Source organism: Ctenopharyngodon idella, chromosome 2 (genome assembly GCF_019924925.1).
Source record: "Ctenopharyngodon idella isolate HZGC_01 chromosome 2, HZGC01, whole genome shotgun sequence".
In the NCBI taxonomy this organism is placed as follows: Eukaryota; Metazoa; Chordata; class Actinopteri; order Cypriniformes; family Xenocyprididae; genus Ctenopharyngodon; species Ctenopharyngodon idella.
In genome coordinates, this window is record NC_067221.1 from 36379826 (window position 1) to 36397137 (window position 17312).

General features: G+C 38.2%; 1 protein-coding gene across 1 annotated transcript in view; it reads left to right on the forward strand.

Moving 5' to 3' along the window:
* Window positions 1–17037, forward strand: part of LOC127496907 (ephrin type-B receptor 1) — a 294837-nt gene extending 277800 nt beyond the window's left edge. The window contains exons 14-16 of the mRNA XM_051864837.1: window positions 3840–4033; window positions 5850–6005; window positions 10984–17037. Of these exons, the coding sequence (XP_051720797.1) occupies window positions 3840–4033; window positions 5850–6005; window positions 10984–11098 (465 nt within the window). The 3' untranslated portion in view covers window positions 11099–17037. The remainder of the gene's footprint in view (window positions 1–3839; window positions 4034–5849; window positions 6006–10983) is intronic.
* The last annotated feature ends 275 nt before the right edge of the window (window positions 17038–17312 follow it).

Consider the following 17312-nt stretch of genomic DNA (forward strand, 5'->3'; position numbering starts at 1 on the left):
GAGTATTGCTGTCTATAACAGGCTTTGAGACACACTAGCCTTGAATCGTAAGTGGGCAACCCAAACTATTATATTATATTATATTATATTATATTATATTATATCATATTATATTATATTATATTATATTATATTATATTAAACTTATTTAATAATGTTTATTTAATTATGTCATTATTATTATTATTATTATTATTATATTATTATTATTAAATAATATATAAGCTGCTGACGTTCATTAGCACTCACGCCACTGGCCTCGCTCCGTTCCCATGGCTCTCATCCCCGTCCTGCTTGCCACAATAATTTATTAACATTATATAATAATGATAAAATATAATATAATACACTTGTTGGCACCTTGACGGTCCTGTTCAATGCTTGCTGGGTGGCCTCAGCGGTCCACGAGGAATGTAAACGATGTATGAACGCCATGCTTCCGAAAAAAGGCAATCTCTCCAAGTGTGACAACTGGCGGGGTATTACCCTCCTATTGGTACCTGGCTACTCCCCACTGTCCTCCTAAACCGCCTCTGACGAGCCGCCGATGCCTGCCTTAGAGAGCAACAACTGGGCTTCCGAAGTGGCTGATCCTGTATCGAGCAGATCTTCATTCTGTGACAAGTGATTGAACAATCGCTAGAATATCAACAACAGATCTCACTGAACTTTATCAATTTCATCAAGGCCTTTGACTCGGTGCACCGAGAAACGCCATGGAAGATAGCCGTGCTTTTGGAATCTCGATTCATTGACATCTTTGCAACCTGTACCACGGCTTTTGCTGCTGCGTATGGATGGAAGAAGGGGTAACGGATTTCTTTGTGATCGAAACTGGCTTACGACAAGGTTGCTTGCTCTTGCCAATGCTATTCCTCCTTGTCATCGACTTCGTCAGCTGCCACTCCATCGACCGCCTACACATCAACCTACCCTGGACAGGCGGAAACCTCCTCCTTACCGAGCTTGACTTTGTCAATGATATTGTCATTTTCGGCCCGACCCAAGTTGCCCTACGAGATCTCACTATGGCCCTAGAAAAAATCAAGCAGCCAGCGCCGGACTGTTGTTTGCATTGGTTACGCGAACCCGAGAGTCCCGATTACCAGGTGGAGGTGGAGGAAGTGGCGAACTTCACTTATCTTGGCAGCGTCATCACCTCAGATGGGAACGCAGTGCGAGATTTCGCCTGCCGCATCGGCGAGGGGTCTGCAATGACTTTGTCCAATTTGTAATTCGCCCTCCCTCTCCCTGCAGAGTTAAATTCGGCTCCTGGCCACGATCATTGTGCTGATCTACACTTGCAAAACCTGGAAGATAACAGAAGCGTTCATTCGAAAGTAACCATGTTACGAACTTGGAAATATGTTGTGGCACCAGTGCATGGCTCATCTCCGCAACCGTCACCGAACTCCATTTTCGTTTTGCCTGACACATCTCACGCCTCCCTGACCACCAGCTACCCAAGACGGCGATACTCTGGCGGCCTGTGCAAGGCAAACGAAAACAAAGACGACCGAAAATCACTTGCCGAATGACTTTTATGGACGACCTGCGAGCAGTCGGCATTCCATGGGACGAGGCTGAAGTCGCCGCCGCGGATCGAAGCCGATGGAGAACACTTGTCGCCCTATGTGCCGAACGGTGCTGGCGGAATTAAGAGTAAAGAATATAATATAATATAATATAATGTAATATAATATAATATAATGCACTTATACTGTTGTGTGTCATCATAACCTTTTTATGGTAACCTGTAATGGCAAATAAATTTTGCAATTAATATGTATGTGAAAAGTGAACCTGTAGGTATTCACAATGCATTCTTGATGTATATAACGTGTGTTGCACATCACTTTCAGACCCCTGAAACGAACACTGAGACTGCCCTAAGTCTAGTGGCCTTTCAATCTCATTGGCTCTGATGCTCACTACTTTGAGTCTTACTGCCTTTGCCTCCGAGTCCTTCTACCTCCAAGTCTTTCTGCATTCAGATCTTCCAGCATCTGCGTTTCACTGCAGACAAAAGATTTTTTTTTTTTCTTCTTTTGTTCATATTGTAAATACAACAGACTCATTCTAGGCTCTCTGGGAATTTTCAGAAAATCCTGCCAATGCAAACATAAATTCCCCAAACCTTTTAGCATCCAGTTAACACATCAGAGATGCAAAACGAGGAACTTGTGACTGTAATGACTGCCGAACTCACAACTGTAAAAAAACGAACTGAGCATTCAGGGATTCAGAACATTCAAATCAAAGAAAATAAATTGAAGAAATTAATTACTCTCTGTGTACTTTCTGTACATACTTTGCATGTACTTTCTTTTCCCAAAGATTGTATCCATTGCTCAAAAGGGACTTTGTTCGTCATGCTTGACAGACTTAATTTGTTAATTTTATTTGAAAATTATATTGTTTAATATTCATGAAAACCACCTTATGAAGGACTGCTGTCTGATTCTGTTGTACAAAGAGTTTAACGTCTCATGACATGCACCAAAAACATACACCAAAAGAGCTCCCATGTTATACTCTCAGACACAGAAGAACCGCCAAAGGTAAAGTTGGATAGTGTTTTTTCAACCTATCACACACTTCATTATCTGATCTTCTAGAGTTTTTAACAATCATCCAATCCCAAATTAACATAAAACGATCATATCAGCATAATGAAACAACAGGACATCTGCAGCGCTCAGAGCCCACATTTCACCACCATCCCGTAGAATCCGTTTAGGAGAAAAGCGGCTGCTGCGGAGGGAGAAGAGAGTTTATTGATCCTCAAATATTTAAATTCATGTTTATGCGAAGCAGAGCTCTGGATTGGTATGCAGAGGATAGAACGTGTTTGTTTGTTCATTTGATGTTTGCTTGTGTCTGAGAGAATCAGAGAGAGAGGAATATGGGAAGAGAGTCCAGTGTTTGAGGATGGTAGAACGACAGATCACAGTTAGAAATTAATAATGTTCACAGGTTGTTTGTGTGTCATGTTGTGGCAACTATGCAACAAAACTGATATATATTAGGGTATTTATGTGAGATAAAACAATATTGTGTGCCTTTGGATCTCATTAGGTTATGGTGATGGTATTATTTAGTTATTATTTTAAGGGTTAGTTCACCCAAAAATGAAAATTCTGTCATCATTTACTCACCCTCAAGTTGTTTCAAACCTGTATGAATTTCCTTCTTTTGAACACAAAAGAAGATATTTTGAAGAATGTCGGCAATCAAACAGTTGATGGGCCCCATTGACTTCCATGGTAATATTTTTTTCATACTATGGAAGTCAATGGGGTCCATCAACTGTTTGGTTACTAACATCAAAATATCTTCTTTTGTGTTCAACAGAAGAAAGAAACTCATAAAGGTTTGGAACAATTGAGGGTGAGTAAATGATGACAGAATTTTCATTTTTGGGTGAACCATCCCTTTAAGCTGTTCACCCAAAACCAGTTTCTCACAATGCATCTCTTCTAGTGAATTTAATTCAGTGATTCAAATCCTTTGAAGTCTTTGACAACATTGTCTGTACACGAAACTTTTGAAATATCGCAAAGGAAAAACTTTTCAGTTTTTAGTACATTGTTGTTGTGTAAATGTACCCTTAGATTTTTTTACTTATTTGTTCACCAAAACATTTAATTCAAAAGATTTGTTCACTGATCCATTCAGTGGCCCTTTCTGAGTGAGTCATGGAATCATTTACTTAGTAATCATTTATTACTTAGAAATCATTTATTTACTGTTTTTATCCTTTTAAAATTTTTACAAATCCACTAAGAGACTCCAGAGAGTGTTTAAGCAATTAATGACAATAATATCTCTGTGTCTAGGTGATCAACGCCATAGAGCAGGATTACAGGCTGCCGCCCCCCATGGACTGTCCCACTGCTCTCCACCAGCTGATGCTCGACTGTTGGCAGAAAGATCGGAACGCTCGGCCGCGCTTCACGGATATCGTCAATACGCTCGACAAACTCATCCGCAACCCCACTAGCCTTAAAGCAGTCGCTAATATACCTACTATGTGAGTCAAACAAACTAATCATACATACATTTTGTTTTTATACCATTGTGAGAACCTTAAATGATGCTAAATGTAACACTGCCGTTCTAACTTTGTGGTTCTTTGAAAGAACATTTTTATTTAGCAAGCGTGCAGTAATTTGATCAAAGGTGACAGTAAAACTTTTACACTTTTACATCTAAAAATGCTGTTCTTTTGAACTTTCTATTCATCAAAGAATCCTGGAAAAAAAAAAAATTATCACAGTTTCCGCAAAAATATGAAGCAGCACAACTGTTTTCAACATCACCAAATCAGCATATTAGAATGATTTCTGAAGGATCATGTGACACTGAAGACTGAAAGGGTTAGTTCACCCAAAAATGAAAATTCTGTCATTAATTATTCATTCTTGTGCCGTTTTACACCTGTAAGACCTTCGTTAAACTTCGGAACACAAATTAAGATATTTTTGTTGAAATCCGATGGCTCGGTGAGGTCTACATAGGGAGCAATGACATTTCCTCTCTCAAGATCCATTAATGTACTAAAAACATATTTAAATCAATTCATGTGAGTACAGTGGTTCAATATTAATATTATAAAGTGACGAGAATATTTTTGGTGCGCCAAAAAAAACAAAATAACGACTTTAGTGATGGCCGATTTCAAAACACTGCTTCAGGAAGATTCAGAGTGTAATGAATCAGCGTGTCGAATCATGATTCGGATCGCGTGTCAAACCGCCAAACTGCTGAAATCACGTGACTTTGGCGTTCCGAACTGCGGATTCGACACGCTGATTCATTATGCTCCAAAGCTTCCTGAAGCAGTGTTTTGAAATCGGCCATCACTAAATAATTTGATTATTTTATTTTTTTTGGTGCACCAACAATATTCTCGTCGCTTTATAATATTAATATTGAACCACTGTACTCACATGAACTGATTTAAATATGTTTTTAGTACCTTTATGGATCTTGAGAGAGGAAATGTCATTGCTCCCTATGTAGGAGCCATCGGATTTCAACAAAAATATCTCAATTTGCGTTCCGAAGATTAAAGAAGGTCTTACGGGTCTGGAACGCAATGAGCGTGAGTAATAAATGACAGAATCTTCATTTTTGGGTGAACTAACCCTTGAAGTAATGGCTGCTGAAAATTCAGCTTTGCCATCACAGGAATCAATTATGTTTGACAATATACTAAAAACAGTTATTTTAAATTTAAATTAAATTAAATTAAATTGAATATTGCTGTTTTTACTGTTTTTAAACAAATAAATGAAGCCTTGGTGAGCATACAAGAGACTTTCAAAAACATCAAAAAGTCTTACCAACAAACTTTTGAATGATAGTGTAACACTGTGTCTATATGAGACGCGACCGTTGACATGTCGCATCACGCCGCTCCACAACAGCTAAAAGCTGTCTACACTAAGCACGACAAACCGACTGTTGCAAAGCACTTCGACTATGTCAGAAATAGAATGGGGAATCCGTTTACTGACGGGAATTTGTTGTCGCGTCGCGCCGCTCTGCATCCAATATAGACAATATCATTGATTATAATGGGTTCTATTGTCTTTTGACACACCGCTCGCATCTGGTGTAGACATGGTGTAAGTTCTGTAGACCAGCCCGCAAACAAACCCTAAACATTTGGAATTTTAAACATTTTACATTTTAATTATTCCCCACATGAAGCTGTTTTCATTCTGGGAAAAACAGGATAGGTCCCCACAGCGTTGGTCCTTACAAAGATGGCAACTCTGACACCCAATGTTGGGTCATTTGATTTCTCTCCTGCATCTCACTCTCTTTCTCTCCTCCACCAGTCCGTCCCAGCCGTTGTTGGACAGGTCTATCCCAGACTTCACCACCTTTAGTTCTGTAGAGGAGTGGCTGGCTGCCGTCAAGATGTCTCAGTACAGAGACAACTTCCTCAACTCTGGCTTCACATCCCTACAGCTGGTCACCCAGATGACTTCAGAGTGAGTTTAAAGTTTGATTTGTCAGTCCTGTTAACAATCTCATCTAGATTGACCAAAATGGTCTGCCAGGTCAAACTTGTCCACATCAGATGGTCATGCAACTAATAAACCATTCAAACTAGCTTGGACCTATCTAAGGCCCTGTTTACACCTGGCATTTGGTCGATCGGCTCACAAGTGGACAACACTTACGACCCCTTCCAGAGGTATTTCAAAATGCATTTGACCAGAGTGATTTCATAGTGTAGACGCTCATGTGGTCAAATGTGCCACAAAAGACAGACTACTCTCCACCTACTGACCTAATGCGTAAACATTATGGGAAGTGCGCTAGCCAGACGGGATTTAAACTTTGTCAGCTGTAGACCCCAGTTTGGTTTGAAAACAAAAAAACATACCAAGCACAATGTTCTCCCACCATTCCTGATTTCTAACACACACTCACAGCGTTCAGCTGTGAATTGCAGCTGTAAGAGCAGAAACGAAAGCTGCTGCTCTCTGTATGCTTTTCTGTCGTCTCCGGTCGCATTCATATGTAAATTGCGTGAGCTTATTTTGTCCATTAGATTTGTCACCTCCCCCTCTTTTGAAAGTGGACAAAAGATGCGGATTAAAATAGCAGGTGTAAACAGGTATGTGTCTCCCTCGTCTACTTGTGATCCAGTCGACCAAAACTCAAGGACAGGCCTAAAGCTCAGTTTCTAAATAAGCTGGTAGGCTTGGTTTTTCCAGCTTAAGTTTACTGGTCAACCATCGTCTACCAGCTCTAAGCAGGTTGACTGACATGGTCAAATTGACCCCATCAGCTAGTCATGCAACTATTCAACCAGCTAAACCAGCTTGGACCATATAATAACCGATTTTAAGGTGGTCTACCATCTCCAAGCTGGTCAAATTGACCCCATCAACAGGTCATACAACTAGTCAACCACTTAACTGCAACTTTATTTCTCGTAATTGCAACTTTTAGTCTCACATTTGCTACTTTATTTCTTATTTGTAACTCCATCACATATTGTCCTGATTAATATTTTACTCTGAGGTGGAAACAGGCTTTCATAGATCACACCGTTACCAACATCTCTTACAAAAATCGTTATGTTTACAACAATTATGCATCTTATTCAGCCGTTCTGTCTTTTATTATTGGTTTGTTTTAAATGATGTCTAATACTCTGTGAGTTCTGTCTGTGTGAAGGGTGATTAAAGATGGTTTCAGATTTCCAGACAGTGCATTGATCACAGAATGCCGGGCGGTCAGATATCTCCGCAAACGTGCTTAATATTGATTTCTAAACCATAGAATTAGTGCGTATCGCTGAGGTATGTGCGCATGTGTTTTGACTTGTTTGATTCGCTATCGAGCGAACAGGTGGATATGCTGTTGATGATGTTTAAAACACATCTCCTGGTGTTTTGTACGTGGCGGGAAGCAGACTGTGAGGTGTAGCGTCTCTGACGCTCTGATTAATGCAGCCGGCGCTCACAGAGAGGGTCTGCGCTTAATTAGCAACATAAGTATGAGCCCACGCATAAACAGAAAGTTAAATGCAAGCGGCTTTCATGTGCTAATGCTGTTTGCTCTCACATCTATAAACCTGTGGGGGCTCTGTGCTGTTCCTCTCTCTCTCTGTGCTGTTTGAATGGTTCATATGTTGATAGTACAGGGTGTTCTCATTCAGAATAAAAGCTTCTCTCTGAGAATAGCGGAGTAAATTGAGCGTTTATTCAGAGTTGCTCTTTTGTCTTTGTAATTTAAAGGAGGCAATGAAACAGTCACCTAAAATCACATGCTGTAGCAGACCCGTCTTGATCTTACTTGGCCTTTTGGTGTGCTGACCGTTTCTCTACTAACATGAAGAGGTGCTTGTCGAGAGTAGCTAAGGGAGTGAAGCTTTTCCTGTACCATCTGGCAAACTGCTTTTAGAGTATTTTAGTACTACTGCTAGAGTAATAATAATTAACCATGTTCATTAGCGTGGAGAAGTTAGCATGGATGATAATGAAGTACAGTGACAAGCAGATGTGTGATAGCAAGGTGATCAACGTTATGTTATTAATATATGGAGAGACATCTACATTCAAACAAAGTTAGAGGGCACCTTTTGCACTGTATTTTAAAGGGGAAAATATATATTTAAAATGAAAAAATATACAATAAAATTATTTAAAACTTCATTGCGATTAACTCAAATAAGTTATATAATATAAATTACACAACGTCTAAGACAGTCTGATGGAAGATAAAAATAAACAATGATTCTAAAATGTGATTCTTTACAAAAGTCCACATCAAATATGCTATACACATATTCATGTGTGCGCAAGAACAAACCTCATTCACACACGCACATTTGAGCTTCTTCTTTTAATCCCGCCACCTACTGCACGACACCTGCATTACAGCTGACGTAAAATAAAGGTTTGGGATTAGGATAGCCGATACCAATCAGTCGACCCCGATCCATGTGATCAGCTTGGGACATCCCTTTCAGTGTAATTAGATAACTGTACTAATTACTCTCTCTAAAAAGTATTGCATTACTTATTACTAATTACTTTCTAAATCTTATATTAACATCGGTTGAATAATACAAGGATATACATGAGACTGCTCTTTTAATTCTTTCAAATAAATAATATAAAATTGCATAACTTATTTTAGAACTGACCAAAGTATTTAAAGGGAGAAGGTTACATTAAAAACATACATTTTATCATTAAAGTGTTACGGCCTTTGCACACTGAGTCCGAAATTCACATGCAAAATTTTCGCACGTTAAAAAATAAATACAACCTCACACTATGTCAATCACGTTTGCACACTGCCTCCGAAACTTTCGTCCATCATAAAAAAAATCGGATCAGGTTCGATTTTCTGCGTTTTTCGCATCCGTGGCATGCATTTTGAGAGACGTTTTGACAATTCAGAGCCACCGTAGTTCACCCAAAAATGAAAATTATGTCATTTATTACTGACCCTCATGTCGTTTCACACCTGTAAGACCTTTGTTCATTTTCGGAACACAAATTAAAATATTTTTGATGAAATCCGAGAGGTTTTTTTTATCCTCCATTGAATGCAACGAAATTACCACATTCAATGTCCTGAGAAGTAGTAAAAATATTGTTAAAATAGTCAAGGTGACTACAGTGTTTCAACCTTAATGTTATGAAGCGATGAGAATACTTTTTGTGCCCAAAAACAAAACAAAAATAACGACTTTATTCAACAAATGCGTCTCTGCCCTGTCGTTCTGCTACACTATTTACTTTGCAGCGCTTCCAGGTTCTACGTCCGAATGGTGGCTCAGCATTGGCCGACATCTGTTCACGTGGGCTTCACGAGGCATGTGTGTGATGCTGACGCAGAAGCCGGCGAATAATGAGTCGGCGTTCGGACGTAAACACTGAAACGTAGCACGTAGGAAAAATTGTTGAATAAAGTTATTTTTGTTTTTGCACACAAAAAGTATTCTGTCACTTCATAACATTAAAGTTGAACCACTGTAGTCACATGAACTGTTTTAACAATGTTTTTACTACCTTTCTGGATACTGAATGTGGTAATTTTGTTGCTTTCAATGGAGGATAAAAAAACCTCTCAGATTTCATCAAAATATCTTAATTTGTATTTTGAAGATGAATGAAGGTCTTAAGGGTGTGTAACGACATGAGGGTGAGTAATTAATGACAGAATTTTCATTTTTGGGTGAACTAAATGAAATGTTAACCCTTTAAATGTTACATTTTGATGTTAAATCCACTAAAGAGTGGTGCAGTTATGACATCAGAACTCGGAAGTCTAATTCGCCACTGGTTCCTTTGAGATTTCCCTACACTGTAAAAAATTATTATATCATAACATTGTTTTCTTTTGTCAAATTAACTTCAAAAATGAATGAATGAGGTTCAGATAACATAATATTTTGAGTTTCTGTTGATTAAACCAATCGCCTTCATTGTATTAATTCAAATTTTTATTTCAATGAACTCAAAATTGTAATTCATTTTTTATAATGGGGTTTTTCAAATTGTGTAAAATAAAGCCTTTGGTAAACATAACTTGACTATAGTTTGATGGTTTGTTCTACAACTTAAATTACATACACCCATAGCAAAAACGTGAATTTTGAAGCAGTTATGTTCATTTTTAAACACATACGTTTTTTAATAAGTAATTAGACAAGGTAGTTTGGGGTGTGAATGTGTACAGTGTACGTTGAAGAACAAAACGTGAAATTATTGTCAAGTTATATTTACCACAGGCTTTATTTTACTCATAAATTGAAAAAATCCATTATAAAACCCCATACACTGTAAAAATGAATTGTTAGTTTAACTTAAAAAAGTAAGTTACCTGGTTGCCTTTCAATGAACTCAACAATTTTGAGTTCATTGAAATAAAAAATGTGAATTAATACAATGAAGGCGACTGGTTTAATCAACCGAAACTCCAAATATTATGTTATCTGAACCTCATTCATATTTGAAGTTGATTTGACAAAAGAAAAAATTTTATGATAACAAATCATGAAAATAATTTTTTTCAGTGTAGGGAAATCTCGAAGGAACAGCGGCGAATTAGTCTTCCGGGTTCTGACGTCATATCTGCACCACTCTATTGTTTTAAATGGAATTGTTCTATAGTATATACGGTATTTAATGCAATTACATCAGAAGTAACTAATTAAATTACAGAAAAATCTAAAGTAATCCCTTACTTAAAAGCTCATGTGTACAGACTTAAAACGATTCGATTTGGGCCACATATAGTTGCGGTGTGAATGTATTCTGAGCATCAACCATTGTGCAAAAAAAAACAGCTGCTCCTTTAGCTTGGGAAGATGATGTTAAAGTATGTCCCAAATAACCATTGATTTAGTGTGTTCTTTGGCGGTATTTTTTGTAGTTGTGTACTACATTGGTACGTGTGTCTGATATTAACTGTAGGTATGCATTCTTCTTGTGTTCACAGGGACCTGTTGAGGATAGGTGTGACTCTAGCCGGCCATCAGAAGAAAATCCTTAACAGCATTCAGTCCATGCACATGCAGATGTCTCAGTGCCAGACGGGCACTGCGCTGGCATGACTACAGGGGGCGCCAGACGATGGGCTGGGCAGCTTGCGGAAGAATTACCAGCGGGCGAGCCCAATCCCATCGGAGCGCGCCAGAATAGAGACTATCATCCTGATCTGAGAACGTGTATCAGGAGAGGAACCATTATCCCATATCCAACAGACCAGATCAGAACAGGACCGGACCCACTGGGACTGACAGGACGTCTGTTAACCCGTCGGCTGTTTGTCTCTTTGGGCTACATTTACAGGGAAAACCGAAGATGCGGACTCTTTTTGTCCTCTTCTTGTCATTGTAATTCCACTTTAGTTATCTTCACGATGCTTATCAAGAAGTCACAGTGACTATTCCGAGTTTTCGTTTTCTACAAGGTTGTTTCGTTCTTCTTTTTTTTCCACTATAAACCTTCTTTCGTCACTGCTTCCCACTTACATTACCTGTCGATTACGGTATGGCTGACGTTGCCAAAGGACATCCTGTATGCCTGCGGCCCATCCCCTGGCCATATGAGCGTAAATGATGTATATCTTTAAATAAACACAAGTATATCTTCAGAGTAAACCTTCATATTGAAGGTGAAGTGTAACGGACCTCTATGTAAATACACTCTTCTTCCGCTTGCATTTTTGGCAATGTTGCGCATTGGAACAGAACCGCCGATTCTGCAGGACACGAACTCGCTCACGTCAGCGTGACGCCACGAGAACAATCTGGGATGAACTCTGACTCTGTCGATGTTGTGTAAATATCAGTTAGTTGTGTATAAACTAGCGTTAAAAAGAGATACTTTAGGTGAAAAAAGCTACGCATTCAGGCCACTAAACAGTGTTTATTGTAGGTGTTTCCACGCTGATGAGCACTTACGTGTACAGCTTTTCTTTCTTCCACCTCTTCTTCTTCTACTTCTTCTAGTCGTTCTTGTTAGTTTTGTGTCAGAGTGTTTGAATGCGTCGACTAGCGTTGGGAGGGTGTGTCGTCACCGCCTAAACTAGCTAGTACACTTAAATGTAGTTTCACTGTTAATAAGCTGTACTAATGTTGGTCTTACAGGGTCTTTAAAACCGCTAATCTGTTTCCAAGCACGTGTTTACATGTTAGGCAAATGAAAAGGTTGCAGGCAGGAAACGAAAACACTCGAAAAAAAAACGCTGCCCTTCACCACTTTTATCAGGCCGAGTCACTCTCTCGGCTCCAGATGTTTCCCGATGACATTGCTAAATGCGGTACATGTTCTTTCGTGTCACCAGCTCTCCATTTATTTGTGTGTGTGTCTGGATTGAACATCTGTGTGACCCTTTATGAACAGATGCCTAACGCCACCCCATTGAGCACATTCTACTTAAGCAGTCAATGAAGCACTGGGTAACACACATAAACACATACACACACACACACACACACACACACACACATAGCCTGTTGTCGGCTTTGGGCTGTTCTTTTTTTTTTTTTCTTTGGTTGCCATTGAGAAATAGCATCAGCTGATTGATTAATAATAATAATTAATTATTAAAAATTATTATTTCTATTATTATAGGTAACTATACAATAAGGTCCAAGTTTACATTAGTTAATGCATTAGGTATGTATGAACAATCAACAGTACTTTTTAAAGCATTTTTTAATCTAGTGTAATGTTCATTTCTAGTGCTGTCAGACGATTAATCGCATCCAAAATAAAAGTTTGTGTTTACATAATATATGTGTGTGTACTTTGTATTTTTATTACATATATATAAATACACATACATACATGTATATATTTAAAAAATATTTACATGTATATATATTTATATAAATACAAATATTTTATATATAAATATATGTTTGTTAAATATCTACATTTATGTATGTGTATTTATATATACATATTAAAAATACACAGTACAGACCTATTTTGTAAACCCAAACTTTTATTTTGGATGCGATTAGTCGCGATTAATCGTCTGACAGCACTAAAAAAATACTACATTTTAACATTTTAACTTGAATTTCAATTTAACTTCATTTTAATTTCAAGTTGTATAAATGAATACGAACAATGAATAAACATGAATTATCAATGAACATTTATAAATTAACCTAGAGTAAAAATGCTGATCATTGTTCATGGTACTTACTGCATGAACTAATGTTAATGAATTGAACCTTTTTTTAAAGTGTTACAAATATGATTAATATTTTATTTGTATAGCACCTTTCATACTTAAGATGTAGCTAAATGTGCTTCACAATTCAGAATGAAATAACATTTTAATAAGATAAAATAGCAAGACATGAAAAAACAAGCAACCATAATAGTAATAAAAAGCAAAAAATTGCAATTTAAATGTTACAAATATATATATATATATATATACACATATATATCTTCACCAGGGTTTTAACAAATGATTGGGAGCTTGTCTAATCATTTTGTGCTGCAAATATTGTCTTATAAATGAATAAATATAAATGCAATTGGTAAAAAGTTCCAGATTTTGCGGTCATAATAGCTAAAAGCACCTCCACATGCTCTCATTAGGTTTAGCATTAAAGGACCCCAAAGTGCAATTTGAAACAGTAGGGTTTGTAAAAGTTAGCAGCTCTACCATTCATTCTCCTGTTGTGAAGCGTCTGTGTGTAATGAATAAGCCGCTACATTGCCTGTAAGTTAATCGGACTCATGGTTTATGGTTATTCTCTATGAGCAACACACACACACAATCCATCACGCAGATATACCCAAGGTGTTGCACCTAATTGGCTACAATGAATTTCACCATGGCAACCAAAGAGTGTATTGGCTCTTTGTTAAGGATGACACACTTTTACAGCTTCTGCCAAGAGGCTTATTCTTTTGTGCGAAAACACACACACACACACTTTCTTTCATTGTATTACATTGAAGAAAGCGAATCTGCTCCTTAATATGATGGTAGTAAGTGATAATGTTTGGCTCTTATAAAACCGTTAGCACAAGATGAAGACGTCTTCCTCTCTGCCTCTGCGTAAAGGACCGGAGGCAGCTCAATTAATGATCACAAAGTATCCTCGGCATGGCCCGCGTCCAGCTCGTTCGCGGCGGGGCGTAACCAAGCTGTCCGGCGTCCCGCCGTATGGCCCAGCTGAAAAATGGCTGACTTGCGCTCATCGGGGTAGGTGGAGCCTGCTGGGATACCTGCGGGTACAGCTCACAGGCTGAGGAGAGTGATGAATGAGCTGGAGTAAGTCAGAGAATAAAAGAGAAAACGAGAGCAAAAGACGGTAGAGAGTCTAGGATGGGGAACGAAATTAGATGAAATGGGGAATGAACAACTAAGAAAGACGACAAAGGAAGTGACAGACCATAGAGATTAGAGTATTAAGTCAGCATGAAATTAAAATTGACCCTATTTTCTTTCTAACTACATGTTCCTTTTAACTTCTCTCCTCCAACCACCTGATTTATTCTCAATTCTTTTCAGAAACCAATTGTGCTGGTTTAAATTAAGTCCTATCATCATTTTTGAAAATCCTGTTTCACTTATAAATACTGCATATTGAAGCTCATTGGGTTGCAAATGGTATTTCATGTTGACTTTAAGGTGTGTCTTTTTGAGGGAAGGCTTATAGAATAACAGTGGTTTACAAATATTATGGGTTTTTAAATGGGAGGTGCCAATATCCGTTGTAACTTAAGGCCTGTTAAGCTTTGAAAAAACCCTAAATATTGGCGGTTCCCCCTTATACACTACCGTTCAAAAGTTTGGGTTTTTTACAATTTAACAAAAACAAATCTTTCAAATAAATGCTGTTCTTTTGAACTTTCTATTCATCAAAGATCCTAAAAAAACAAATATAGCAGTTTCTACCAAAATATTAAGCAGCACAACTGTTTCCAACATTGATAATAATATGAAATGTAAGTGATGTAAAATGCTGAATAGCAAATCAGCATATTGGCAATTGAAACATTAAAAAAAACTGACCTCAAACTTTTGTCCAGTGAAAAACTTTAGATTTTGGAACTGCCGCAGAGGTGATCTGCCATTTCTGTTAGTTGGTCAAGTGTCCATGATGCCAACGTTACAGATATCACAAAATGGTCAAATAATTGGTGTGGTCAATATATCAATCTATCACTATATAATAATATGCTGTGAAACACATGGCAGCCCTTCATCATAACATATCGCATATGTCTGCATGATTTTCCTAAGTAAGACATGATCCTGGGTCAACATAATTTGCTGATCCTGAAACAACATTCCTGTCCAAAAATTTAGTCCTAACCCAATCCATACCCCTAAACCTAAAGCCTGATTTATACTTGTTGCGTCCGCAAGTTTGCAAAAAAATAAAGTGCGCAATGAGTGCGCAGGAACCCATTTCACGTGGCGATGTGCATGGCATTTTTTGCGCGTGGCACTGCATACGAAGATTCACGACTTCGAGACGATTCTGGCCAAGCAGGTACATCTGTACCAACATCTTACCAGGACCCAGTTTGCGCTTGTCCAAATTAATTGCATACATTTACAAAATTAGGTTACAATTGCAGAAATAAGCCTTTTTTTAATGACAATAAAGGTCCATGTTTAATAAAAATGTTCATGAATTAAATAAAAATGTTTAATGAAATTAGAAAATATTTAAGAGATTGTTTAATTTAGCTTTATACATATGTTCTCATATCCATATATTTTGTTCTAATGTCACAAGTAATAATCTCAAGGTTTTCACATGATTCTTTGGTTCTTTTGTAGTGTTAGTTTGGTGAAATGTATATGTCACGCGCGTACTTACTACTTCTCACCACTGCTTCCTGATTGTTTAGAGAACAATTACTCTGTCGCCCCCTGTAGTTTCAAAGAATAATACAACAGTGAACGCATCAAGTATAAACGCCTCATCCATTTGAGGAGGACCGTGCGCAGTCAGCAGAGGCTGAAAGTAAGGCTAAAGTATAAATCAGGCTTGACCCTACCCATAACTTATCCCTAAAATCAGAGGGAAATGGTGAATAACACTGATGTAAAAGCACCTAACCCTGGTTGTAAGCCTAAACTTGACATAAACTGTAAACTTGCCTCTCAAATCTGATTGGTTGATTGGAATGTTGTTCCAGAATCAACAAAGTTGTTGTTCCAGGAACATGTTGTACTTTGGTGAAATCACGTTCACCTATCGCACATGTAGAACCAATACAGATGTAATATATGATTTATATTTGAATATGTATGCTATTGTTTGTAATGCGAATGTGTCCTTTTGTCATGTCCCTCTTTTTTTTTTTTTTTTTTTTTTAACTCTCATTTTGCACATGTTCAAAAACTCAAAATCGAGGGTGATCTTCATCTCTTGCAAGGGTATCCTCCTCTTCCTCCTCCTTTCGGAGGGTTGAGGGAACAGGCAGGGAGTGAGAGGATGAACGGAAATGATTTGAGTCTAATTTTATCGCTCTTTGCCTGGAGTGTCGACACAATGTGGAGTCTGGTGCGCGTTTGGCAGCGGATCAGCGGCGATGCTGTTACCGTGCCAACTGAAGTCTGAGCGGTGCATGTGTTCACCAACACGGCTCAGACTTCACAAGCGCAAACAAAAAGCAAGTTTGGAACAAACAAAAGCGTCGTCTGACACCGCCGGTAGGAACGGGCTTGTTTTTTCTTTGTATTCTCTTTTTTTTTTTTTTTTTTTTTTGCGTGCTTCAAACAACACTTTCATGTTAAAGTGATGGAGCATTACTTTTGGCAACCGAGAATAAAAGCCAGAGTGTCAAAGGGTTTGAGAGACTGTTGATATTACTAGCATGGCATGGATACTAGCTCGCACTGTTTTGTAGATACGGAACGAAGGAAAGCCCTCCCACCTCACCAAGACTGTATAGTTAACACTCGTTTCTTGTGATGAGTATGTCAGAGTTTGAAACTGTAACTTTCTGAGAACTATTGTACTGAAACGCACTCAATAAAGACCTTGGAAAAGCTGAAGTCGAGCGAGTGATATCTTCATCCGGAGAGAGCTCTTGGTAATTCAGCACAGCCGCAGGTCAAACGTGCAACCGCTCCGCTGCTGTTGTAAAGGGAGCATGTGTGTTTACGAGAGCTGTTTGGAGTTTACAGACGCTTTCGAGACCCTCGAGCCTTAAAGACAGCAGAGATGTGCTTACAAAGAACCACGGCAGCTGAAAGAGATGGTGAGAAACATTTTTTAGAGTAATAATTTGACTAACTAGGCATTAAAGGGATAGTTCACCCAAACATGA